At 38.7% G+C, this 25972-nt stretch overlaps 1 protein-coding gene across 2 annotated transcripts; it reads left to right on the top strand.

Moving 5' to 3' along the window:
* The first annotated feature begins 171 nt into the window (after nt 1–171).
* On the top strand, nt 172–21308 carry LOC125848803 (subtilisin-like protease SBT2.2). 2 transcript variants are annotated; one of them, XM_049528743.1, is made up of 10 exons: nt 172–579; nt 1265–1401; nt 1520–1917; nt 11907–12002; nt 12617–12689; nt 13152–13434; nt 16318–16637; nt 16842–17112; nt 17274–17555; nt 20698–21308. In XM_049528743.1, exons 1-10 carry the CDS (start codon nt 540–542, stop codon nt 21117–21119), a joined length of 2322 nt encoding a protein of 773 aa, XP_049384700.1. In that variant the 5' UTR covers nt 172–539; the 3' UTR covers nt 21120–21308. The 2 variants fall into 2 exon arrangements, with proteins under 2 accessions (XP_049384700.1, XP_049384699.1); XM_049528742.1 differs by having other exon boundaries at nt 1248–1401.
* The last annotated feature ends 4664 nt before the right edge of the window (nt 21309–25972 follow it).

Below are 25972 nucleotides of genomic sequence, written 5' to 3'. Positions count from 1 at the left end.
GTGTTGACCATAAGAAAGGAGACAGAAAATTATTGATTGATAAATAAATATAACCGTTATAACATATGAAGACATGTGAATAAATCCAACAGCATAAAAACGAAAAAAAAAACAGAATTTGATTTTTCCATATGCACTCTTTTATTAAAAAAGTATTAGGAAATTTTATAGGTTCATATGCACACAACCCAAGAAAGTTGCTTCTTCAGCTAATTAAATGCACTTCTCTCTCTCTTCAGCATAAAGAAGCCAACAAACTCTCATTTGCTTTGTACCCTTATCTTAGCTTTACACAATTCTTGTTTATTTCTTATTGGGGGTACTTGAAGAAGCAAATGGGTGGACTTTTGACCTGTTGAAAATGGAGGGGTCTGTCAGCTTCAGATTCTTAGTGGGGGCAATTTTTTTGGGGATTTTTGTGGGTTGTGGCTGGTCTATAGAGAATGCTGCTGATTCAGCTACTGCAGTGTATATTGTGACCCTGAAAAAAGCTCATTTTAATGAAGAACTCAACTTGAAGAATCAATACCACTCCAGAAATGGTGGGTCCCAGAGAGTTAATAGATTTGACAAACCAAGGTATTATTTTTAACTGGATATGTAGTGTCATGTTAAGAATTCATACAACTATTTTGGGATTGAAGCGTAGTAGTTGTTACATTCATAAATCTCCTCAATAGTTCAATGTTGCTCTAGATGAATGGTTTTTTTTTTTTTTGTTTAGCCCACTTTCGTTTGTTTAATTTCTGCTACAGTATTATTTTAGTTGTAACTTGGGCATGTGTAAAGTTGAAATCTTTTAGTGGTTTTGAAGTTCCACTTGTCTTCTAGCATTTCTAATTATTCAAGTGTTTGGAATTGTAGATTGTAGTGTGTTAAAAAGAGGGAAACTTATCTGATTGTGTTTATGTATTTTAGTGTTTTGACTGATTGAGAATGAGAAGCAGTGCATTATTATGTAAGGACTCTCATGGAATGAAGCTTAATTAATTACATGAGAACTTTACTCTTTTAGTGGCTAGATTCTTGGAGCTGTGTAACCCACTATCCAGAAGTCACTTTAATAAGAAAGTTTTAGATTTGTCTAACTATCACACTCTGGGCTATTCGTATTACATTGTCATATCAGATTCTTGCATTAGACAATTAGAGTTTTTGTTCCTCTCTGTCTTGTTTTTAGCGTATCTATTTGAAAGTGAGAAGTTAACTTCTTCAGTCGTATTACTGATAACTGTTTTCGGAATCAGCAATATTTCACATATAGATTGCATGAATGGTTCCTACGTTTCTCAAATGCACGATTCCTTATTGAGGAGGATGTTAAGAGGAGAAAAGTATCTAAAAGTATACAGCTACCACTACTTGATTAATGGATTTGCTGTGCTTGTAACACCCCAGCAGGTATGGAGAAATTAGAATTTTCTTTAACATGCCATACATAGTTAAGTCATTACATAGTCTTTTGTGACTTTTGATCATGGTCATATCTTATGTGAACATGTATTTGATCAATTTGAAGGCATTCAAGCTTGCAAGGAGGAGAGAGGTGTCAAATATTGTTTTGGATTTCTCAGTTAAGACTGCAACCACACATACACCACAATTTCTAGGTCTACCTCGTGGGGCATGGGCTCAAGAAGGTGGATATGAAACTGCTGGGGTAGGCATTGTAATTGGTTTCATTGACACTGGAATTGATCCTACACACCCCAGCTTCAATGATAAGTCACCTGAGCAAACATATCCTGTTCCTGAGCACTTTTCTGGCATTTGTGAGGTCACCCTGGATTTTCCATCCGGATCTTGCAACAGCAAACTTGTTGGTGCCCGTCATTTTGCAGCATCTGCTATAACCAGGGGAATATTTAATGCAACTAAGGACTTTGCTTCTCCTTTTGATGGTGATGGTCATGGAACGTAAGTGTTCTCTATCATATGGACATTCCACTGCAGCTCTTTTGTAGGCTTATTTGGTATTCACAATGTGCACGCTGAATGTAAGAGCTCTTGATCATAATCAATATGTTTCTTCATTTCTTCTGAAGTATAAAATTTGGCGATCCACCTCCTTTATATATGAATTTTGGTCATCTAACATTCCTTTTAAGAGTAAGACTTGAAAATAGTGAAGGAGTTCCAAACAAGTTGGGGTTGTCTATATGAATCCTCACTGACCATGTTTCTCCATTTAAATTCATCTCTGCACTACTTTATCAGTTTAAAAGGAGGAAATTTTATAGGCCTACCCTAGACTAACACTTTTTGATCAAGACCTCTCTGATGCCTCATTTAGGATATGTAAAATTCTGATTTTGTTGGTCGTAATGGATCATTCATGGAATTATCAAGAGTTGAGCATCTCCATGAAACTCTATGAATGTGGTGCAGTTGCACAATTGGGAAGATGCTATAGCTACATTGTATGTTTCACTTGATTAAACAATCATCATTGTCTCCGAGTATTCATGTTTCACAGTGATTCATCTATACTTTTATAGCTTTCTTCTGTTTTGCTTGCTAATCCAAGTATTAACTCTCTAAAGTTTCAGTTCTCCTCTTGAGGTGGTTGCTTCATGTCACTTAGATTCCAACCATAATTCGAGTATCCATTCCATTCTGAATCATAATGGTAACCATATGAATCAACCTGCCTGTATGTACGAGAAGCATAGTAAGATTGTTCAGATTATGAACTATAGAAACATAAGTTACCTTCTTGGTTTATCATGAATGAGGTGATTGCCACCACAATAGTCACATGTTCTGATCCTTTGAAAATGCTCTGCTATCAGCTCTTAGTTGTTTTTCTGGATTCTCCTGTACTTCATCTTTAAAGCACTTGGGGTGAGTTCAAATTCAGGGATAATTTCTTCAAGTCTCCTTCTCTACCATTTGTCAGGTACTAAGGATGAAATCTCGAAAATATGAAAGAAAAAATTATATACAACTCTCAAAGTTGCAACAACAACAATTAGCAAATAGATATTGCCCAATCCCCCGGAAAAGGCCCCAAAATCTGACGAGCCCAAGATCTGTGTATAAAAACTAAAGCTCATGCTTGTTAAAGATAGTATTGATAATGTCAATCCCATGAGAGGATTGAGTTTCTAATATGCTAATTAGTATTGATTGATTACTTTTTGAGAAATCTGATTTGTAAAATTAATAATGACGGGAGAAATAGCCACAACTCAATTGAGTTGAGTCAAGAATCCACCTATGGAATAACTAGCAATTATAATACCTATCATCAACCCTTGTTGAAGTATGAATTTTTTTTTTGATAACCGAGAAATCCATTTGTGACCCGCCCTTTGGACCAATCACAGCCTTCTAAACTCGATGGATAATGGGCTCGCCCCTCTACCCTTCTCCACTTAAATACCGGGCTTCGCTTTGCATGGTGTGGGGATTGAACCTGCAACCTAAGCCACAAATCCTCCACCTTTTGCCACTTGAGCTAGGCCTTGGGGGCTTGTTGAAGTATGAATGTTTCTCGCGAATACATTCAATCCCTCTAATCTTTTCTAAAGATGCGAAGGTTGTATTTAAAGGCTCTGCATAGATAGAAATATATAGTCTTCTTTCAAATATCTATGCGGCAATTCTAAGGTTAAAATACTAATCCCTTCTTGCGAATAGAATCAATATTCAACAAGACTATCCTAAACCCAATCAAAGCAATAGAGAAATTGATATATCTCTTGTGATTATTATATCAATGAACTCCTCAAGGAATCAATTAAACACATGAGATAAAAGGTAAATTAGTCACTAATAAAACCACATGTTTCATCAAAACTCAACTATGAGAATGTCACTCCATAATGGAGTAAAAACAATCATTGAAAAATTAAGAGTCATCATGCTCATAACAAAAGATTAGGAGAAGAAGGTGGTTTAGAAGAAACTCTAAATCTCTTTAATCCTCCTTGAAATTCTTAAGTTCTCTTTTTTTCTCTCCCAACAGCTGCGCCTGTCTTTTGGTGTCTCCTCCCCTTTTTTCATACTCTCTAAAGTCCCTATATATTTCCATCTCAACCCTAGTAACTAAAAAGTTGAAAGTTTGAACTCAGGGTCGTGCAGTCACAGTGACCAAAACTCCACCACTGCGACAGTCGGGGCTTTTTTGTGCCCAATTCTTCATTTCATGCATCTCTTTTGCTTGAGTCTTGTGTATTTTCTCCTTCCTTTTTTTGTGAAGTAATCAAACGGCGTGCACCCGGTGGACTCACTCCTTTGCAAATTATATGAAAATTGTGCCATGTCCAGGAGTCTGGCCCAATCCTTTTGATGTGCACTGACATAGTGCCTTAAGTAGCACTCCAATAGGGCGTTGACGCGTTCGGTCTGCGGGTGGAAACTTGTGGAGAAATGAAGTTTTGTGCCAAGTATCTCGAACAACTCCCTCCAAAAGTTTCCAGTAAATCGGGGGTCTCGATCGCTAATGATGTGTCTTGGCAGCCCCCAATATTTCACCACGTTCTTGAAGAACAGTTGAGCGGCCTCCTTTGTGGTGCATCCGGCTGTGGCGGGTATGAAGGTAGCATATTTTGAGAACCTGTCCACCACAACCATGATAGTTCCATACCCGTCGGACTTAGGTATGGAAGTGATGAAGTCCATAGTCACGCTTTCCCATGGACGTTTTGCTACGAGTAGTGGCTCCAATAGTCCTCCCGGATGCCTTTGTTCTACCTTGTCTTGTTGGCACACAAGACAAGTCTGCACATAGCACTCGATATCGTCCTGCATGCTTGGCCAGAAATAGATAGCCTCAATCAGCGCCCTCGTTCGTCGCTGCCCTGGATGCCCGGCCCACGGTGTGTCGTGGCTTTCCTTAATTATCCGCCGCCTGATAGACCCGAACTTCGGTACGTAGACCCTTCGATCGGATGTGAATAAAAGGCCATCCTCCACCCAAAAGCGCTTAGTCTTGCCTTGGGCGGCTAACTCCATTAGCTTTTTGGCCTCAGGATCATGTTGTATGCCATCTTTAATTGCATCTTGAATATAACAATGGACTGTCGTGATGGCAGCAAGTTCGGCCTTCCTACTTAGCGCATCGGCCACAACGTTACCTCTTCCTGGCTTATACTCCAAAACGTAGTCAAACTCGGCTAGAAAATCCTGCCACCTAGCTTGTTTCGAGGTGATCTTCTTCTGCGACTGAAAGTAGCTAGTGGCCACATTGTCCGTCTTAACCACAAACTTGGAGCCTAGCAAGTAGTGTCTCCACTTGCGCAGGCAATGTACGATGGCCGTCATTTCTTTCTTCTGCACTGTATAGCGCCGTTCGGTCTCGTTCAATTTGCGGCTCTCGAATGCTATTGAGTGTCTCTCCTGCATTAAGACTCCCTCAATGGCAAAGTCTGAAGCATCCATATGTACTTCGAAGGTCTTTGAAAAGTCGGGCAGCGTCAAGACCAGCTTTTCTGTCACTGTGGCCTTGAGACCTTCGAAGGCTTGCTGGCATTCCATGCTCCAAACCCATGGCTTATTTTTCTTTAACAACTCGGTCAGTGAAGCGGCCTTTGCGGAGTAGTCACTTATGAACCTGCGATAATAATTTGCAAGTCCAAGGAATGATCGTAGCTCGGTCACTTTAGTGGGCACCTCCCACTCCTGGATCTCCCGAATTTTGGTCTCGTCCATCCGTAGTTTGCCCTGGCTGATGATATGGCCCAAAAAGTGCACCTCATGTTGGGCAAACTCGCACTTCTCCCACTTGATGTAAAGTTGGTTCTCTCGCAAGACTTGGAAGACTTTTCTCAGATGCTCTACATGTTCCTCCAAGGTGTTGCTATAGATGACTATGTCATCTAAGTAGACCACCATGAACTGATCCAAGTAGGGATGAAAGATCTTGTTCATTAGCGTGCAAAATGTAGCGGGTGCGTTGGTTAAGCCGAAGGGCATCACCAACCACTCGTAAGCTCTGTATCTTGTCACACATGCTGTCTTCGGTTCATCCCACTTCGTGATACGCACTTGGTAGTAGCCTTTTCAGAGATACACGTTGGTGAAGTATTTGGCCTGCCCAAGCCTGTCAAACAAATCTGCAATGAGCGGGATAGGGTACTTGTTCTTAATAGTTACCTTATTGAGCGCCCGATAGTCGATGTATAAACATAAGGATCCATCCTTCTTCTGGAACAGTACCGGTACGCCATAAGGTGCCTTGGATGGACGGATGTGACCGGCCTCGAGGAGCTCCTTCAACTGCTTCCTTAGCTCCTCTAGTTCAAGTGGAGCCATGCGATAAGGTGCATGCGCGGGTGGCTTGGCTCCAACCTCCAACTCTATCCTGTGATCTACCTTGCGCCTCAGAGGTAGAGTCTTCGGCAGCTCGTCTGGCATCATGTCCTTGTTCTCTTCAAGGACCTTCTCTATAATCGGTGGCAAGGTCTCCTTAGCACCATTGTCTTCTCCCAAACTTGCAATGGTAGCTAGGAACATCGGTTCTCCTTTCTTCAGGCCCTTCACGATCTGCATGGCCGACAAGAGGGCATGTCCTTCCTTCTTCGGTACCTTGACTAGAGGTACCATGCACGACCCTTCCCGCTCCATGACCATGAGTCGTTGGAGGTAGGGGTCAATCATCGTATGGCAGCGCTGGAAGAAGTCCTGCCCAAGAATAATGTCAAAGATATCTATAGGAGCGACAGTAAAGTTTGTCTTACCTTGCCAATTTCCCAACGTGATGCTCACTCCTTGCGCGACCTCGCACACGGGAGTCAGTGGGGCATTAACTGTCTTGAGGCGGGTGTTGCTTGGAACATAGTTCAGCCCTAACCTCTCTGCCGCCATCTTGGTCATAATGTTTGCTTCTGCCCCGGTGTCCACCATGGCACGAGCTGTACGTCCATTAATGGAGATGTCTACATACTGTGTGCTGAAGTGTCCTGGCTTCTCTGTCTGCTTGGCTATCGCCCCGCATAGTCCAACCATGCCCAATTGCGTCGTGCCCGCGTCTTGCCCTTGCTCTTGTGCGTCCTTCTCCTTCCGTTCGCGTAGGATGGCACCAAGGTTCTTCATCTCTGGGCACCTGGCATAGCCGTGTAGTCCTCCGCATATGTAGCAACCATCTCTCTTAGTGGTCTGCGCCTTCTTCTCCGTGTAATTTTGGCGCACGAACCGTCTGTTGTCCGGCTTGTGGGAGTCGTGCTGCTTGGGGTGCGCCTGCTGCTCCTTGTCTCGGCCACGATCTCCCCCACTTTTGGCATGACTGCTCCTTGCATCCTTGCCCTTTGCCTTGTCATGCCGATCATGCTTAAAGTCTGTCAAGGATTCTGCTTACGTGATGGCCTCGTCTATGGTCTTGACCTGTCGCCGCTCCAGCTCCGTCTTGGGCAGGACTTCTTCCAGCGCTGCCATACGATGATTGACCCCTACCTCCAACGGCTCATGGTCATGAAGCGGGAAGGGTCATAGGGTCATGCATGGTACCTCTAGTCAAGGTACCAAAGAAGGAAGGACATGCCCTCTAGTCGGCCATGCAGATCGTTAAGGGCCTGAAGAAAGGAGAACCGACGTTCCTAGCTACCATTGCAGGTTTGGGAGAAGACAATGGTGCTAAGGAGACCTTGCCACCGATTATAGAGAAGGTCCTTGAAGAGAACAAGGACGTGATGCCGGACGAGCTGCCGAAGACTCTACCTCCGAGGCGCGAGGTAGATCACAGGATAGAGTTGGAGGTTGGAGCCAAGCCACCCGCGCATGCACCTTATCACATGGCTCCACCTGAACTAGAGGAGCTAAGGAAGCAGTTGAAGGAGCTCCTCGAGGCCGGTCACATCCGTCCATCCAAGGCACCTTATGACCCATCGGTTCTTTTCCAGAAGAAGAAGGATGGATCCTTACGTTTATGCATCGACTATCGGGCACTTAATAAGGTAACTATTAAGAACAAGTACCCTATCCCGCTCATTGCAGATTTGTTTGACAGGCTTGGGCAAGCCAAATACTTCACCAAGGTGGATCTCCGAAAAGGCTACTACCAAGTGCATATCGCGAAGGGGGATGAACCGAAGACAGCATGTGTGACGAGGTACGGAGCTTACGAGAGTGGTTGGTGATGCCTTTGGGCTTAACGCACCCGCTACATTTTGCACGCTAATGAACAAGATCTTTCATCCCTACTTGGATCAGTTCGTGGTGGTCTACTACTATAGCAACACCTTGGAGGAACATGTGGGGCATCTGAGAAAAGTCTTGCGAGAGAACCAGCTTTACATCAAGCGGGAGAAGTGCGAATTTGCCTAACATGAGGTGCATTTCTTGGCCCATATCATCAGCCAGGGCAAACTACAGATGGACGAGGCTAAAATCCGGGCGATCCAGGAGTGGGAGGTGCCCACTAAAGTGACTGAGCTACGATCATTCCTTGGACTTGCGAATTATTATAGCAGGTTCATAAGTGGCTACTCCACAAAGGCCGCTCCACTGACAGAGTTGTTAAAGAAAAATAAGCCGTGGGTTTGGAGCATGGAGTGCCAGCAAGCCTTCGAAGGTCTCAAGGACGCAGTGACAGAAGAGTCGGTCTTGACGCTGCCTGACTTTTCGAAGTACATACGGATGCTTCAGACTTTGCCATAGGGGGAGTCTTAATGTGGGAGAGACACCCAATAGCATTCGAGAGCCGCAAATTGAACGAGACCGAACGGCGCTATACAATGCAGGAGAAAGAAATGACGGCCATCGTACATTGCCTGCGCACGTGGAGACACTACTTGCTAGGCTCCAAGTTCGTGGTTAAGACGGACAACGTGGCCACTAGCTAATTTCAGTTGCAGAAGAAGATCACTCAAGTGTAAAGCAATCTTCCAAAGCAATATAAAAGTCTTCTTCCAAAAACTCTCTTTGATCTTTCTTAGCATTCTCTTAGCGATCTTAGCATAAAGAGCTTTCTTGAGCTTATAAGATCTTGAAAGATAGTGAGTAAGTTGTTAAGAGCCGCACGGAGCTTTAGTAAGACTCTAAGTCCGTGACAACGTGGTATCACGGAACAAGATCTTTCAACCCTACTTGGATCAGTTCGTGGTGGTCTACTTAGATGACATAGTCATCTATAGCAACACCTTGGAGGAACATGTGGGGCATCTGAGAAAAATCTTCCAAGTCTTGCGAGAAACCAGCTTTACATCAAGCGGGAGAAGTGCGAGTTTGCCCAACATGAGGTGCACTTCTTGGGCCATATCATCAGCCAGGGCAAACTACGGATGGACGGGGCTAAAATCCGGGCGATCCAGGAGTGGGAGGTGCCCACTAAAGTGATCGAGCTACGATCATTCCTTGGACTTGCGAATTATTATCGTAGGTTCATAAGTGGCTNCATCAGCCAGGGCAAACTACGGATGGACGAGGCTAAAATTCGGGCGATCCAGGAGTGGGAGGTGCCCACTAAAGTGACCGAGCTACGATCATTCCTTGGACTTGCAAATTATTATCGCAAGTTCATAAGTGGCTACTCCGCAAAGGCCGCTCCACTGACCGAGTTGTTAAAGAAAAATAAGCCGTGGGTTTGGAGCATGGAGTGCCAGCAAGCCTTCGAAGGTCTCAAGGCCGCAGTGACAGAAGAGCCAGTCTTGACGCTGATCGAATTTTCAAAGACTTTCGAAGTACATACGGATGCTTCAGACTTTGCCATTGGGGGAGTCTTAATGCAGGAGAGACACCCAATAGCATTCGAGAGCTGCAAATTGAACGAGACCGAACGGCGCTATACAGTGCAGGAGAAAGAAATGACGGCCATCGTACATTGCATGCGCACGTGGAGACACTACTTGCTAGGCTCCAAGTTTGTGGTTAAGACGGACAACGTGGCCACTAGCTACTTTCAGTCGCAGAAAAAGATCACCCCGAAACAAGCTAGGTGGCAAGATTTTCTAGCCGAGTTTGACTACATTTTGGAGTATAAGCCAGGAAGAGGTAACGTTGTGGCCGATGCGCTAAGTAGGAAGGCCGAACTTGCTGCCATCACGACAGTCCATTGTGATATTCAAGATGCAATCAAAGATGGCATGCAGCATGATCTCGAGGCCAAGAAGCTGATGGAGTTAGCCGCCCAAGGCAAGACTAAGCGCTTTTGGGTGGAGGATGGCCTTTTACTCACATCCGGTTGAAGGGTCTACGTACCGAAGTTCGGGTCTATCAGGCGGTGGATAATTAAGGAAAGCCACGACACACCGTGGGCCGGGCATCCAGGGCAGCGACGAACGAGGGCGCTGATTGAGGCTATCGTGTCATGTCCCGCCACTATCCGAGCCAAATTTTGCAGCCAAGTAGGCGTGGAGGTTTCTAGAGTTAAAGAGAGAACTCTAGAATGCCTTAGATATTTCAAGAAGGCCTTGGAGAATTCTAGACTATGTAGAATTCTCTAGAAAGGGGGCAATGTGTAAATTCCTTAGGGACTTCTCATGTAAATATTAATTGTACTTTAGTCCTTAGGAAGTAGTATAAATAGAGGTGCCAACCATTTGCAAGGCATCACTCAAGTGTAAAGCAATACAAAAGCCTTCTTCCAAAAACTCTCTTTGATCTTTCTAAGCCTTTCTTAGCATTCTCTTAGGGATCTTAGCATAAAGAGCTTTCTTGAGTTAGGGAGCTAACAAAATCCCAAAAATTATCCATACTAACAGGGGAGAGAAGGTGCCAATATGGGAGTTGATATTCCATCAAAGCAGCTGCAGTTACCGTCTTTCCAAATGCTCCAAAATTTTACTTTTGGGATCATCCTCCAGGTACTTTTGATAGTGTTGTCAACTGTCCGACATATCCTGCTAGCATAAGTATCTTTGATGGAGAGGGGAATAACCCATTGGAGGCCTAACAACAAGAAGAAGAAATGTCATATGCCAATTGTAATGGGGCAGTGCAAAAAAAAGATGGTTGACACTTTCATTGTTTTTTTTTACACGAAAAACATTTGTTGATGAGCATGATGCCCTTCCTAAGGTTGTCTTGTGTTAAACATGTCTTGGATGCAAAACAGGAGACCTTTGTGTATTTCCTCCTTACCTCCTTCATTGCATATCTTTCATCAAAACAACCAAATATGTGAGGGATTACATCATATACTACTTAAAACTCTTCAAACATGAGAAAAGACATAAATACACTTGAATCATTGTCCTCAAGCAAAAAGGACTGCCATAAAACAGCAACAGGACATAAAATCAGTTAAGAGCTTTCTTTTTCAGCAAAATTGACTTAGATCAACCAAGAGAATTAAACACCCTTTTTTTTTTGCTCATACTCGTGTATTGACAAAATGAAATTCTTGTGTCCCTTGAATCCCAATATGCCTCACCTAACTGACCACCCCAAATTAACAAAAAGATACCAAGCCAACAAGCTTGAATCCCAATATGCCTCTCCAAACGGACTACCCCCAAATTAACAAAAAGATACCAAGCCAACAAGGGAGAAACAAATGGGCATGTTCAAGAACAATGACACTCACAATGATCAAAGAAATTCTTGCACCACATAGAAGAGTACCAAAAGCTTTCTTATCTTGTCACTATCCACTAATGAGTTCTCAAGTAAAGATCAGGTAGAATTTTTTCATTTGGTAGTAATGTAGACTAAAGGATGAATATGGTAATATTGGGTAAGAGTGACTAATTTTCCTTTGGCACGATCATTACTCAGCACTTAAGCTCACAACAATATTTTTTTTTCTTTTCACACTAAATCCCATACATGAAACTATGTTCTCATTTTGCTCAAGTAAGCCAAGGGTTCCAAAACACACACAGAAAAGAGAAAAATAATGAAAAGAAAAGAAAGGACCTTGTTTGATTTGAACCTTCTTGATATCATCAATTTGTTTTCTTTACTCCAAACTTAAGATACTGAAAATAGCATCTAAAACCATGTGGCTTGAATTTCTTATTAAACAGGCATACAGCTTCTATTGCGGCAGGAAACCATGGAGTCCCCGTTATTGTAGCTGGACATGACTTTGGAAATGCTAGTGGAATGGCTCCTCATTCACAGTAAGAAATTGAATTTTAATTTTCTGTTCACATTTGATTTACTGATATCAACCTGCAAGGTGATACTCTACATGCAGAAGAGATTCCAGCGATGTAACTATCATCAGTTCATCACTAGTAGTTTAGTGTATCACAGTATTGCAATCAACTTATGTGTTAGTTCTTGTTCATCTTTTCTATAAGCCCTTTGTCTTGTGAATCTTGCAATGACTTCTAACCAAGCGCTTTCTCAATGCAAAAGATTTTGATGACTTAACTTTACAAAAAGGTTCTTTTGTAACAAAATGATCCTGATCATCAGGAGTTCACCAAACATTACAATTAGCACACCTGTTCTCTGATAAGTGAAGTGATGAAAGTCTGAATCCATTGTTGAGGGGAGGGGGATCCGGGAGCACTGGGAAGTGTTTGAGTTCTAAGCACTTGGGGAAATTACTAGAAATCTACTTTAATGATCGACCTTCTCAACTTCCCCAAGTGGTCATAACTCAAGCCTCCAGTGTTTCCTTTTATCAAAATACAGAGATTGAGATGAGTATTAATTTCCTTACCTTGTTTCTTTCTCGCTAAAAGTAGTATTAGAGCAGATTCTGATTACATGCCGATATTTCTAGCATTGCAGTTTACAAGGCATTATACAAGAGTTTTGGTGGCTTTGCTGCAGATGTCGTTGCTGCCATAGACCAGGTAAGTTTCATTTTTGGCTAGAGAGTGGAGAACTTTTAAAGGAAAAGAATAAAGAGAAAAGGATGCATGTCCTGGTTTTGACTTTTGGATAAAGAGAGGAATGGAGAAAGATATATTGCAGATGTAGGGAAGTCTCTCATCAAGTTTCTATAACATAAAATAGTGGTATACTAGTTTAGATTTGATTTTGTCAGAAGGTGAAAAATGTTTCATCTGTTAGTTATAAAAGAAAAAGTTTCATCTTTTTTTGACATAAAAGAGAAAGATTCAAATACCAAAATGGGTCTAATTTTTGGTACAGAATAGAATGGGAAGCAGGCCATTTTTTTATGGATGGAGGGCATATTCATTTGTCCTTCATGCTTAAGAATCATTTACTGCTAATTCACAGAGGCAAAAGAGAAAAAAGAATAAATATTAATTCCTCAGTGTTGATACTTGTCTTGTCTGTTACAATTATAGGCAGCCCAGGATGGCGTGGATATAATCAATTTATCAATCACGCCAAACAGGCGTCCTCCTGGTTTGGCGACTTTCTTTAATCCGATAGACATGGCCTTGTTATCAGCAGTAAAAGCTGGCATTTTTGTGGTACAAGCAGCTGGCAATACTGGACCATCACCTAAGAGTGTTGCATCGTTCAGCCCATGGATCTTCAGTGTTGGTGCTTCAACCCATGACAGGGTTTACAGCAACTCTATATTGCTGGGGAACAACATCACCATAGCTGGAGTTGGACTAGCACGTAAGTCTTCCTTGGTGATTGCTGCATTTAATTCTATTTTGAGAATATTAATGGAGCATGATTCTTCCCACAAATATCTATTATTTTAATCATTCCCTCTCACTTAGTCTTAAATTGTCTGTTAGAAGAAGTTAACGAGTAGAACTGAAATTATGTAATTCTTTGAAGAGAAGTGGGGCAATAATCAGATTTCACTACCTAACTTATTCCGCTCTGCACTAAGTTAAGTAATTTTCTGTTGGAACTTCTAATGATAATTTATGCAACTTCTAGGTTAGTTGTTGTTTCTCTCTCTTTCTAGAGAGAGAAATTGCAATTCCTTGCGAGTTCAAAAAGAATGAGTAATAGATGATCATCGTATGGAGAGTCACAACTCTTGGATATGGTTGGATCAGTTATTAGGTAAGTTAGTACCGATCCAAAGCTTAGGTGATAGAGGTGTTACAAGGAAGGTAGATGTCGACCCTTACTTACGAGTATTCAAATCAGCCCTTTCACTTTTGGTGTCGTTCTATATGTTCTGATATCTTATACGTAAAAGAATGCATTTGAGGGATGAGGATAGTCTTCAATCACCAGATTTTTCAAGTGAATTCATATATTTTTTGTGACTTAAAATCAGCCCTTTGGGCAAATTGCAACTTTTGAAACTCGGGGATGATGTGCCTGTCCTATACCTTTCTCCAGTTAAATACTGGGCTTAGTTCACTAGAGCTCGAACTTTTGACCTAAGTCCCAAGTCCCTCAACCTCAACCCCTTGGGGCTTTCTCTCTCAAGTGAATATTAAGGTGTTTCTAAATAAGTTTGACTAAGTTCACTTGGCATAGAGCTCACACTTTTGACCTAAGTCACAAGTCCCTCAACCTCAACCCTTTGGGGCTTTCTCAAGTGAATATTAAGGTGATTCTAAATAAGTTTGATATATTTTTGGATTAAACATGATCCATTACCTTTTGATTAAAAAGTTAGGCTTAGACTTAAAGTATGTACAGGTCATGTGCCACATTAGATAAACTACTATATCCACGGTAAAGTGTGTCACTAGCATTGAGGCATAATGTCACGAACTTAGACTTCAATTAACTCTCCGTGTGACACTTGACAACTTACGATTATTTCACGATCTTGTAAGCTCAAGTAAGTCCTTTTCAAACTTAGATCGCTAAGAGAATGAAGAAAGACACGAGAGTTTTTAAAGAAGGCTTTTGTATTGCTTTGGAAGATTGCTTACACTTGCTTGGTTGAGTTACAAATGAATGCCCCTCTATTTATACTACACACCTAGGGGCTAAAGTGCAAATAAAAATTGCTATACAAGTCCCTACATATTTACAAATTGGTCCCTCTTCTAGAATTCTCTACAAGGCTAGAGAATTCTCAAGCCTTCCAAGAACTCTTCTAGGGTATTCTAGAGCCTTTTCCAAACCTTTCCAAGATTCTAGATTCTTCCCCCCCTTAATTTTATGCCTTACTTGTATGGCAAATGGGTGGGTCATGACAGTAAGTTCTTCATGCTTTCTTCTAATCTTTTCTCTCACATGGTATCAAAGCATGCAAAACTTTTTGAATTCAAGTCTTGTCGCCACCTATCAACAAATATTTTCATGTACTTAACCCAAGAAAAATAATTAGACCCACACATCAGTGTGATCAAACTAAAATAAGTACACAAAAGTGCAATTTCTAACAATTCAAGCTAGATAAGGTAGTTTACTTAATTTAATATGAATCTTCTCCCAGACGTTACTATAGTGAATAGTGATTGCACCGCCAGGAACTAGAGTTATTTTTCAACAAAGATCCGATGCCATGTTATATTAAGTGAACCACCTCAAATACAAGTTGAATTGTTAAAGATGATATATGCTTATTATAGACCCAAAAATGCTCCAATATCACATTAAATGGTGTGAACCGTCTCATCTAAAAGTTTAAATTGCTAGAGAGGAAGCATGTTTATTTATTTTAGGTCTATAAGCAGAGAGAAATTAAAAGGTGAACAATCTTTCATTTGCGGGAAACAGACGCCATTTTAGGACTACCTAAAAAGAAAAGGAGAGCTATGTTTTCCAGACAAATGAAGTTTAATCCCTTGTCATGTATTGGTAATACCAAAAAGTTATCAAAATCAGCGGTGAATGCGAAATGATATTACAGGATTGCCTTTAAAGTTGAGGAAGCTGATGCCCTTGAAACTTGTTATAGAAAGTGAAGCCTATAGAAATTTACTCTTGGAGATGGTCTACTTGATAATTTCAACAACATAAATTCTATGCTGTTATTCTTTCTATAGTTTTTTTTTGCAGATTTCGGAAGCTGAGAAGCATCCTGTAATATCTCCCAAAAAAATGTTTGCCTAAGCTAGATGCCTGAGATATTTTCCCTGACACATCCATACATGCATACCTAAGCTAGACGCCTGAGATTTTCCCTGACACATCCATAAATGCATACCTAAGCTAGATGCCTGAGATTTTCACTGGTATGCCCATAAATAATGCATACCTAATCAGGCATGTACTTTGTGGAAAATTTATGCACTAGTGCCATTAGATTTTTTGTATTGTAAAAGTCTTTTTTTGGTTTGGTGCGGGTGGTTATTGAGCATAAGTCTGTTAGTATCAGTCGATACAATCACTGAAATGCTGCAACTTTATTTCCAGTTTCTCTTTGAATACAATGATGCAGCACTTTAAGTTGTTGGTGCCGTACTGTACCCTTAACCAATTAAACTTCTTTACTACCTTTTCAGGAGTTCCCTGTAATTTGGAGTCTGTTAGTTTGTAATACTTTTGGAAGGGGGGCTACTTTGATGTAGTATACATGTGGATAAATAGAAGAAAAAGTTACCATTCTAAAAAAAAAATTGTTTTTGTTTACAGCTGGAACAGATAATATGTACATGCTGGTTTCTGCAATTCATGCTTTGAATGACGCAGCTGCTAAAGATATGTATGTTAGTGAATGCCAAGATGCCAGTAAGTTCAATCATACGCTCGTTCAAGGGAATCTCTTGATTTGTAGCTACTCCATCCGGTTTGTGCTTGGGCTTTCCACCATCAAACAGGCCTCAGAAACAGCTATGAACCTTAGTGCAGCTGGAGTTGTATTTGCCATGGATCCTTTTGTTATCAGCTATCAACTTAATCCGGTTCCAATGAGATTGCCTGGAATTATAATTCCTTCTCCAGATGATTCGAAGGTGAGTTTGGATGTAAAAATGCTTTTAGTATCTGTGCAGATCAACATGGACAGTTGTGCATTTAAGTGCACACGAAGTGAGATAAGAATCGTAAAAACATGTAAATTCTTTTGTTACAAGTTTACTCATTCTGTGACTGTTGGTATGTATGCACAACAGTTCTCGTCTTTGATTTTGATTTGGGGATTTTAATTAATTTGGCAGATTTTACTTCAGTACTACAATTCTTCTCTTGAGAAAGATGAAACTACAAGGAAAATCGTCAAGTTTGGGGCTGTTGCCTGCATTTTGGGGGGAATAAAACCAAATTTCAGTTTGTCTGCTCCGAAGGTTATGTATTATTCTGCAAGGGGACCAGATCCAGAAGACAATTCTGTTGATAATGCAGACATATTGAAACCCAACCTAGTTGCTCCAGGAAATTCTATATGGGCTGCTTGGAGTTCCCGCGGCGCTGAATCGATTGAATTTCAAGGTAGATGGTCTCAAGAAATAAAAAAGGCTTCCTTATAAAAAGAACTAAAATAGGCTAGCAGGTTACTCAAGAACTATCTGTAGAAGTATGGGGGTTACTCATAAAGCAATATAAATGCCATGAAAAATTATTTACTGACCCAAGTACTTCCTATTATTTAGGTGAAAACTTTGCAATGATGTCTGGTACAAGCATGGCTGCTCCTCATATTGCTGGTTTAGCAGCCTTGATCAAGCAAAAATTTCCAACCTTTACTCCTGCTGCAATTGGATCTGCACTTTCTACAACAGCCTCTCAACATAATAAATATGGGGGCCCAATACTAGCCCAGCGTGCATATGCCAACCCAGATTCGAACCAGTCTCCTGCAACACCTTTTGACATGGGAAGCGGATTTGTGAATGCTACTGCAGCACTGGATCCGGGCCTTATTTTGGATACAAGTAAGCTACTCTTTGCTGTCTAGGAGAGTATTGTTCATTGGCATTTTAGCCCATTATTGACCTCTATTAATTTCAAAATGACAGATGTCGTAATCTCAGGGATGAGAGTAGTTCCTAGAATTGCGGAATGATAAGAATTAAGTAAACGAATTATGTTTGAATTATAGATGCTAAAGTTTTCCAATCAAGGTTTGTCTAGTGTCAATGGCATTCCTAGCCAACAATTTGCCTGGCCTAGTCTTTATCCCACAACTTTGATCTAAAGTAAATACATCTACTGTGGTTCTTGACAAATTACACTCATATTAAGGATCAACATCTCATACCTTGAAGAAGGAAATAAGAGAGTTTAAACAGGAGATTATTTTTAGCATTGCACAAAAGATATCTTATTAAAATACTGTGTCTTGTGTCTCCAGTCTCGTGTACCGAAGGCATATCATATCGTATACCTAAGGGTTCTCAGTTCTGATCTCTATATAAAAAACACAAGCCTAAAAATCCCCTTTTGGGCGTGACTTTCTTCAGCCCTTATGGGCGTGAGTGGGCATTAATCTCAGCTCCTGGACAGAAATTTCAGCCCCTTTCTTGGGCTTCATGTACGCCCCTCCTCTTGTGCTCTATATTGGCCCAATCCTCCTTCTCCTGGACTTGGACTATGAAATATGTATAGCGCTTGGCCACTCCTTGCCATAATTCTTGGACTCTTCTTCCACGATAAACACATTCTTGATATCTCATTGAACCTCACCAACTTTATTTTATAGCGCTTGGCCACTCCTTGCCATAATTTTTGGACTCTTCTTCCACGATAAACACATTCTTCATATCTCATTGAACCTCACCAACTTTATTTTGATGTCCTTGGCTTCCAAAGCTTCATAATAAAGGTATGCTGCCATGGATGCTATCACTTAGTCACTTCCAACCTCTATGTTCTTAGGAAAAGTCCATGATGTTTAGAATGTGTTTTAGGAGGCTGGTGGTTTAGGAGTCAGGAATCTGAAACTGCAGAATGATTGCTTGCTCATGAAATGGTTATGGAGATTAAATGGAAATGATCATGCTCTATGGAAGGAGGTAATCCTGAATAAGTATGGCCAGACAGAGCAATGGTGTACCAATGAAGTATCAACCACCTACGAAACATCGGTATGGAGATCTATAAGGAATCTTTGGCCTAGACTAGTAAAGAATTCATGTTATGAGGTGGGTACTGGGAACAAAATACTATTTGGAAGGACCTATGGATTGGACAAGAAGTTTTAATGCAAGTTTTCCCTGATCTGGCCAATATATGCACTAACCTTGAGGTTACAGTGGCTGATAGCTGGTCCCCACAGGGATGGAACTTCTTCTTCAGGAGGCATCTTAATGACTGGGAAGTAGGCAGGTTGTGGAGCTATTGCAGATGATTGATGGTTTCAAAGGCACTACTGTAGAGGATGACACTTTTAGATGGAAACATGATAGGGATGGCAAGTTCTCTGTAGGTAGAATTTATAGGAAAGAGGTATCCTGGATGCCTGAAAACAACATAGGCCCTTGGAAGCATGTATGGAAAAGTATGGCTCCTACTAAGGTCAAGTGCTTTGCTTGGTTAGTAATCAGGAAAGCTTGCCTCACTCATGAGATCCTGCAGAAAAAGGGATTGCCAATTGTGTCCAGGTGCATGTTATGTAGTGACGCTAGAGAGACAAATAATCATCTGTTCCTCCATTGTAAAGTCACATCTCAGCTTTGGACTATGTTTCTCAGTTTAACAGAGACAAAATGGTCAATGCCAGAGCACACAGCAGACTTGTTAAGTTGCTGGATTAGGAGAGGGGGAAGCAAGACACAGAAGAAGTGGTGGAGAATAATCCCACACTGTATCTGGTGGACTATTTGGAGGGAGAGGAATGGAAGAAACTTTGAAGATAGATTCAACAGCATTCAGAAAATCAAAGAGAGCTGCATAACAACTTTCTACTTTTGGTGTAAAGAACATTGTATAGAAAATGCTGAACAATTAGTAGATCTTTTAGGATTACTGTAATTAGTTTCTCATTCTAGCTTGTTACTACCTTTTTGGAGGTCTCCAGCATACCTTAATGCTGAGGAATACAACATTATCAGTTTCAAAAAAAAAAAAGTTTAGAATGTTTTTTGTATGAAGGAGTATATTTTCCATGGAAAATGTTTCCTAGATGTTTTCTTACTTATTTTATAGTTTTTAGTAAGTAAGCAATTATCTAGCAAAACACTATAGGGGTGGAAGAAGGCCTCAGGAGTGGGAGGGTCAATGGGTAGGGGTTGGTGCCGTTGGGTGGGTATGGAGGATATACAATAAATATAGAGTGTCATTGCCGTCCAAAACACTGCCTACTTCCATTAAGAAAGTCATTTTCCTCATTTTTAAAGAACTTATTTTCCTAGAGAATATTTTTCCAAAATTTTGTCCAACCTAGCATATGAGAAAATAAGAAAATATGTTTTCCTCCATATCCCAAACACATCAATAACATTTCTGTAATTATAAGAATGTTCTCTAGTTGATTGGTTATAAGTCTACCATACCATATTGTAGAGAAAAGAATGCATGTTCGGACATTGAGAAGGAAGGTCAAACCTAATCCGGTGTCAACACTTGATTGATTGGAGCTCCTAACTAGCTTCATCCAAGTTTTCAGTAGGCTAGGAAGCATACGTCTATTAAGTGTTTTGATCTTTATACAAGCATAGGGTGTTAAGAATTGTATAGACGTGTTTACCATAGTTTAAAGTTTCTTGGTACAAAGACTAGGCCAGACAATCTATTGGGAAGGAGTGGCGTTGAGAGCTAGGTTTGGCCAACCATCTTTGGAAAGTTTTGCATCTCTAGTTCAAACTACAATTTGCTTACTTTGTTTATTAGTTCTCATCATACTGCGATTCTCACCCCACATTAGTTCAAATTTGTTGTTCTCTAAGCATAAACTGTTTGATTCATTTGAAGGACTACGTGAGTGATTTGACTTAAATGAGAATTGAGAATAATTCAACGTAGAGTTAGTTAAATCACTAAAAACGTTCAGAAAACAATGACTAATAATTTGGGGGTGGCTAGAATACATGGCACATCATTTTCTGTCAGATGTGGACCTTAAATTCTGATTTGTAGGTTATAACGACTACATGGCGTTCCTCTGTGGCATAAATGGATCAGCTCCCGTTCTTCTGAACTACACTGGTGAGAGCTGCGGAGTATCTACTATGAATGGAGCTGACCTGAACATGCCTTCAATCACAATATCAAAGCTGAACCAATCAAGAAAAGTTCAAAGAATGTTGACCAACATAGCGGGCAATGAAACATATATTGTCGGTTGGGGTGCACCTAATGGGGTTTCTGTTAAGGTTACCCCAAAGCGATTTTTCGTTGCAAGTGGACAGCAGCAGATCTTGAATGTGTTCCTCAATGCTACCATGAACAGTACAACACCAAGCTTTGGAAGAATAGGACTTGTAGGAAACAATGGTCATGTTGTAAACATTCCTTTATCAGTCATAGTGAAAATCTCATACCACTCAACTAACAGCTGATGATACTTCTGATCTTGTAATTTTGTTAGGTATCCATTTTTTTTATTTGCATCAGGCTCTGTAAATGTTTTTGTAATGCAGGTATCTTATTGAGCGATGATAAATAACCATAATTTCATTTCCTCAATCACAATCTCTCCTTTATATTTTTTAAAAAATATTTACTATGCCCAGTCATGTAATATGCTTTTTGTAAAATAATATTAATATTACTCAAACTAAACTTTGAGGGGTTGTTTGGTTTACTTTTTCTATCTACGTATAACTAATTATATATTCTATTGAGTACTAAGATGGGTATAACTAATACATGTTATGGTATTTGCAATACAAAGGGTTTTAATGCATGCATTAGTATGATTAAAGACGCATTTGTCCATAAAAACCTTTTCCACATTCTTTCCTCCATATTGTGGAAGGTACTTTTGGAAACAAATACTCTTTTTTAAAATTATGCAATGTATGTTATTTTTAAGGCAAAATGTTTTGATGGATCCTTGTGTTTGTACTAATTTATATTTTGAATCCTTCTATTTAACCTTTTAGCAACTGAATTTTTAAACTCAATTAAAATGAGATTTTTAAACTCCTTCAACCATGTGTAGCTCACTCTCTCTTACATAAATGACATGTCATATTCATGTTAGATATATTAATACCATGTCATAATTTCATAACTATTTTTTAAAATTAATAACCAAAATTATTTAATAAGAGGTTAAATAATAAAATTTAATTTATTCTTTAATGTAAAAATTAATGCATCTTCTCCCTTATTCCCACCATGAAACAACCAAAATCTACCGAAGAAAGCCGGCAAGACCACATATACTCTCTCCCTCATCTATCTTCATCTCCATTGCACACCCTCAACTATTTTTTTTCCTCCTCCTTCAACCTCCACAATATCAACAATCTAAGCCGCCGCACCACCAGATCTGGCAAGAAAACCTCTTCGTTGCTGTGATCAAATCCTCGCACCCTTACCCACCTTGTTCTCCTCTCCACTGACAGCATCGCCTCTCTCTCTCTCACTCCACTACGAATTAGTGGTCTTCGGCAAACACCGCCAGTGCCACTCTCTTCCTCCGCCGATGAATCAATCAACTCAAGGAAGTGCCTAAGATCTGTTAAATTGATGACAATAGATTGTGGAGAAGAAAGAAAAAAGGGTTGGATAAGGATGAAGATCGCTGAAAAGGAAGTGTAATGGGTGAAGAAGAAGGAGTTTTTTTTAATTATTTTTTTATAATTTTAATATTTTTTAACTCAAAAAAGATATTCACTCACCTTAAGAGGTGTGTAGTTACAAACTTTTGTCAACTTAGTTATTCTAATGCCACATAAACTTAGTCATTGGTTAAATGCGTTTGTTAAATTGTGTTTTATATAGTTTAAGTGTTTAGTCGATAAAAGATTAAGTAAAAGAGTCCATAATACAAACTTGTACAAGTATAGAGGTTCATTAGACCATTTTGCCTATTTTTAATACATCAAATCGAATTCTGCGTAAGAAATAATCTTAGCATAGCTAATACAAAAATAACTAATATGAGCATTACTAATATATCATATTCACCATACCGAACACTCCCTAAGTGTATACATGAAAAAATAAAGTATAAGTTTTGAAGTTTATTTAAGTTTTGATGTTTATTTTATTTATCAGAAGTGCTTTTCAAAGAGGTATTTTTGAAGAATAACAATTTGTATATGATTTGTTAATTTAAAAAACGTTTTTGTCAATATTAAAACACTTTATGCTTAGGTAATGATGTTTCAAAAGAGTGCTTTGGGAAAGAGTTACTTGTTTTAGATTCTAAAAAAACTTCTATTAATATTTAAAAAGATTTTTTTTAAAAAAATGGTTGAACATCTTAACTTTCTAAAATAAGTACTTCAGGATCAAGTGAAATTAGAAAATAGATTATAAACAGTTTTTGATAATTTGACCCAACATGCTATGATCTTTCAATCTTATAGTAGTAAATTTTGGTTTGACAAAGTTGTTTGCTATATTCTTACCCTTTTTTTTTCCTTATTCTCAAAATAAGACGCTTAATTTCTTTTTTTTATGCTCTATATCCGTCGTTTCTTTCTTTTTCCCCTACAAAAATATTTTTAAATTTATATTTTATATTTTATATTTTAAAAAAGAGTATTTCAGTCAATTTCAACAATTTTTATTTACAACCAACAAACTGTAAAAAAAATTAACCATCAAATATTTAATATTAATTTCAACATTTCTATTTAAACATGTAGTTGCTTAAATAATTTCAGCACTTAAAACATAGTTATTTACAACCAACAAACTATAAATTTTTTAAAATAGAATCCATCTTCCATGGCTTTCGCCTTCCATGGTGATGGGGGATTTGGTTTGGAACCTTATTTTGTGTTTATTTAGCAAAACAAATGCGGGGGGAGGGGGGGAGGGGGGATCAAACTTTACAAAAGAATGCAAGAGGGAGAACGTAATGTTAGAGTTTTGTCCTAATTTTTTTACCATATTTAAGTTCTATTTTTTCCTTAAAGGAAAGTAAAACATTATCATAAATGCTTTTACTTTTCTAAAAGGAAAATATATTTCTCTTTCATATTTGGTTATTCTTTCCTTAGAGGAAAAAATTAAAACTCTATAAATTGAAGGTCTCTCTTCTCGTACCAAACGCAATAGCATCCACAATGTAAACGTTTAAAGTTTTATTTATGGGGAGATTATTCCCCAATAGAGTTTATGTTTTTTAATATTTGTTTTCAATATGTAGGTCACTTGACCAAACTATATTAATAATATGTTTTTAGTATGCTTTTATTTTTCATCTGATCTATCAACCATATTATTTGCAATTGTAAGTTTCTGTATGACACCTTAATCACTTTCGAACCAACACGTGAGTCTTCTAATGAAGGACTTAAATGATTTCGGAAATAAATAACAAAAAATGATCATGATGCAGAAAATTCAAGATGTAGCAAATATCGAAGGACTTTTACTTTCTTTGGTCTAGAATTCCTAACATTTTTGTTAGAAAATGAGTCTCAAATTTTTAAAAAGCTATGACTTCTTCAAAAGCACAATGTTGAAAAGAGACAATTAATAGTGAAATTGAATCCATAATGAATAATCATACGTGAGGGTTAATTGATCTTCCTCCAAAAAATAAACACATAGGTTCTAAATGAATTTTCAAAAGGAAAATGAAAGATGATGGCATTATTGACAAATATAAAACAAGACTTGTCGTCAAAAAATTTAGACAATGTGAGGGTCTTGATTACTTTGATACATACTCACATATAATAAGAATTACATTGATTTGAGTGTTAAAAGTGTTAACCTCTGTGTACGATTTTTAAGTTCTCCAAATGAAAGTGAAAACAACCTTCTTAAATGGACATTTAGAGGACGAAATTTATATGGAACAATCTGAATGATTTGTGGTTTCTAAAAATGAAAAAGGTGTGTCGACTTGTTAAATCTTTGTAGAGATTATAACAAGCACCCAAATAATGGCATACAAAATTTGACTATATAATGTTGTCAAATAATTTCAAAATTAATGAGTATGATAACTGTGTTTACATTAAGAGCACTCCAAATCAAGTAGCCGTTATCTATTTATATATATGTGGATGATATGTGAATAATAAGTAACGACATTGCTAACATAAATGCTACTAAGAGTATGTTTGCTAGTAAATTTGATATGGAAGACGTAGGAGTTGTTGATTTGATATTAAGAATTAAGATTCACAAACTTTTCAAGGTCTAGTACTATCTCAATCTCATTATATCCAAATGGTACTTGAAAATTTAAGTATCTGAACTTAAAAATTGCAAAAATATCAATTTATGTGAACCTGCTCTTGCTAAAAATAAAGGTGAAACTCAATTTCAATTGAAATTGCCAAAGTGCTGAAAAGTTTGATGTACATCATGAATTGTACATGACCAAGTATAGCTTGCACTATAAGTAAATTGGGTCAATACACAAGTAATCTCAACCAAAATCATTGAAGGGCAATGACACAAATTTTCAGAGATCATACTCGAAATTTTACTTTGCATTAAAATAAGTATTCAATAATTGTTGAAAAATATAGTGATGAAAATTGAATTACTGAGTCAACTGAAACTAAGTCCGCATGTGCATATTTTTTACCATTAACAAAGGAGCAATGTCTTGGAATCATCCAAGCAAACGTTATCGCCCACTCTACAATGAAGTATGAGTTTATAATTTTAAACAAGATCAATGAAAAGCTAAATGACTCTTAGATTTCTTATAAGACATTTCATTTGATCCAAATCAATGACTTTTAAATACATACATTACGATAGTCAATCAACAATAAAATGGATTGTGACTGTTATGTATAATGGTAAGTTTTGTCACATATGACGAAGAAACAATACCGTTAAATAACTACTCTCTAATGAAATTATCATAATTCACTATGTAAAGTTAAAATATAATGTCTCATATCCACTTATAAAAGTCCTAACTAAAGAGTTTGTTGAAAGAACAACGAAGAAATAAGACTATGAGTGAAAACAAATCATCATGACAATAACTCTATCTAGAAGACTGAAGATCTCACGATCTAGATTCAAGGAGATCAAAAAAGCCATTGATAACGATTCAACATTGAAAAAATAAATTTTATGATCCTTTCTCGTAATGAGACAATGTTCAGTAACAAAGATAAGACATTACAATTTTTTTAATAATTTCTAAATTTGATATAGACTATATCAAATGGTGTATCTACGGATAACACATTTAGAAATCACCTATGTAAGTGTGAAGTGTAAGATGCTTCAAGGAGAATCACGTAAGGCCAGT

This window comes from Solanum stenotomum, chromosome 12, assembly GCF_019186545.1.
Source record: "Solanum stenotomum isolate F172 chromosome 12, ASM1918654v1, whole genome shotgun sequence".
Taxonomy (NCBI): domain Eukaryota; kingdom Viridiplantae; phylum Streptophyta; class Magnoliopsida; order Solanales; family Solanaceae; genus Solanum; species Solanum stenotomum.
The sequence above is the reverse complement of the archived record's forward strand: the minus strand, read 5'-3'. Positions and strand labels throughout refer to the sequence as shown.

Bases quoted from the DNA above. Each gene is read 5' to 3' on its own strand.
- LOC125848803 (XM_049528742.1), top strand. From the start codon at position 362: ATGGAGGGGTCTGTCAGCTTCAGATTCTTAGTGGGGGCAATTTTTTTG. The intron at 580-1,247 runs GTATTATTTTTA...TTTCGGAATCAG, and splicing joins AATAGATTTGACAAACCAAG to CAATATTTCACATATAGATT. The intron at 12,003-12,616 runs GTAAGAAATTGA...CGATATTTCTAG, and splicing joins GGAATGGCTCCTCATTCACA to CATTGCAGTTTACAAGGCAT.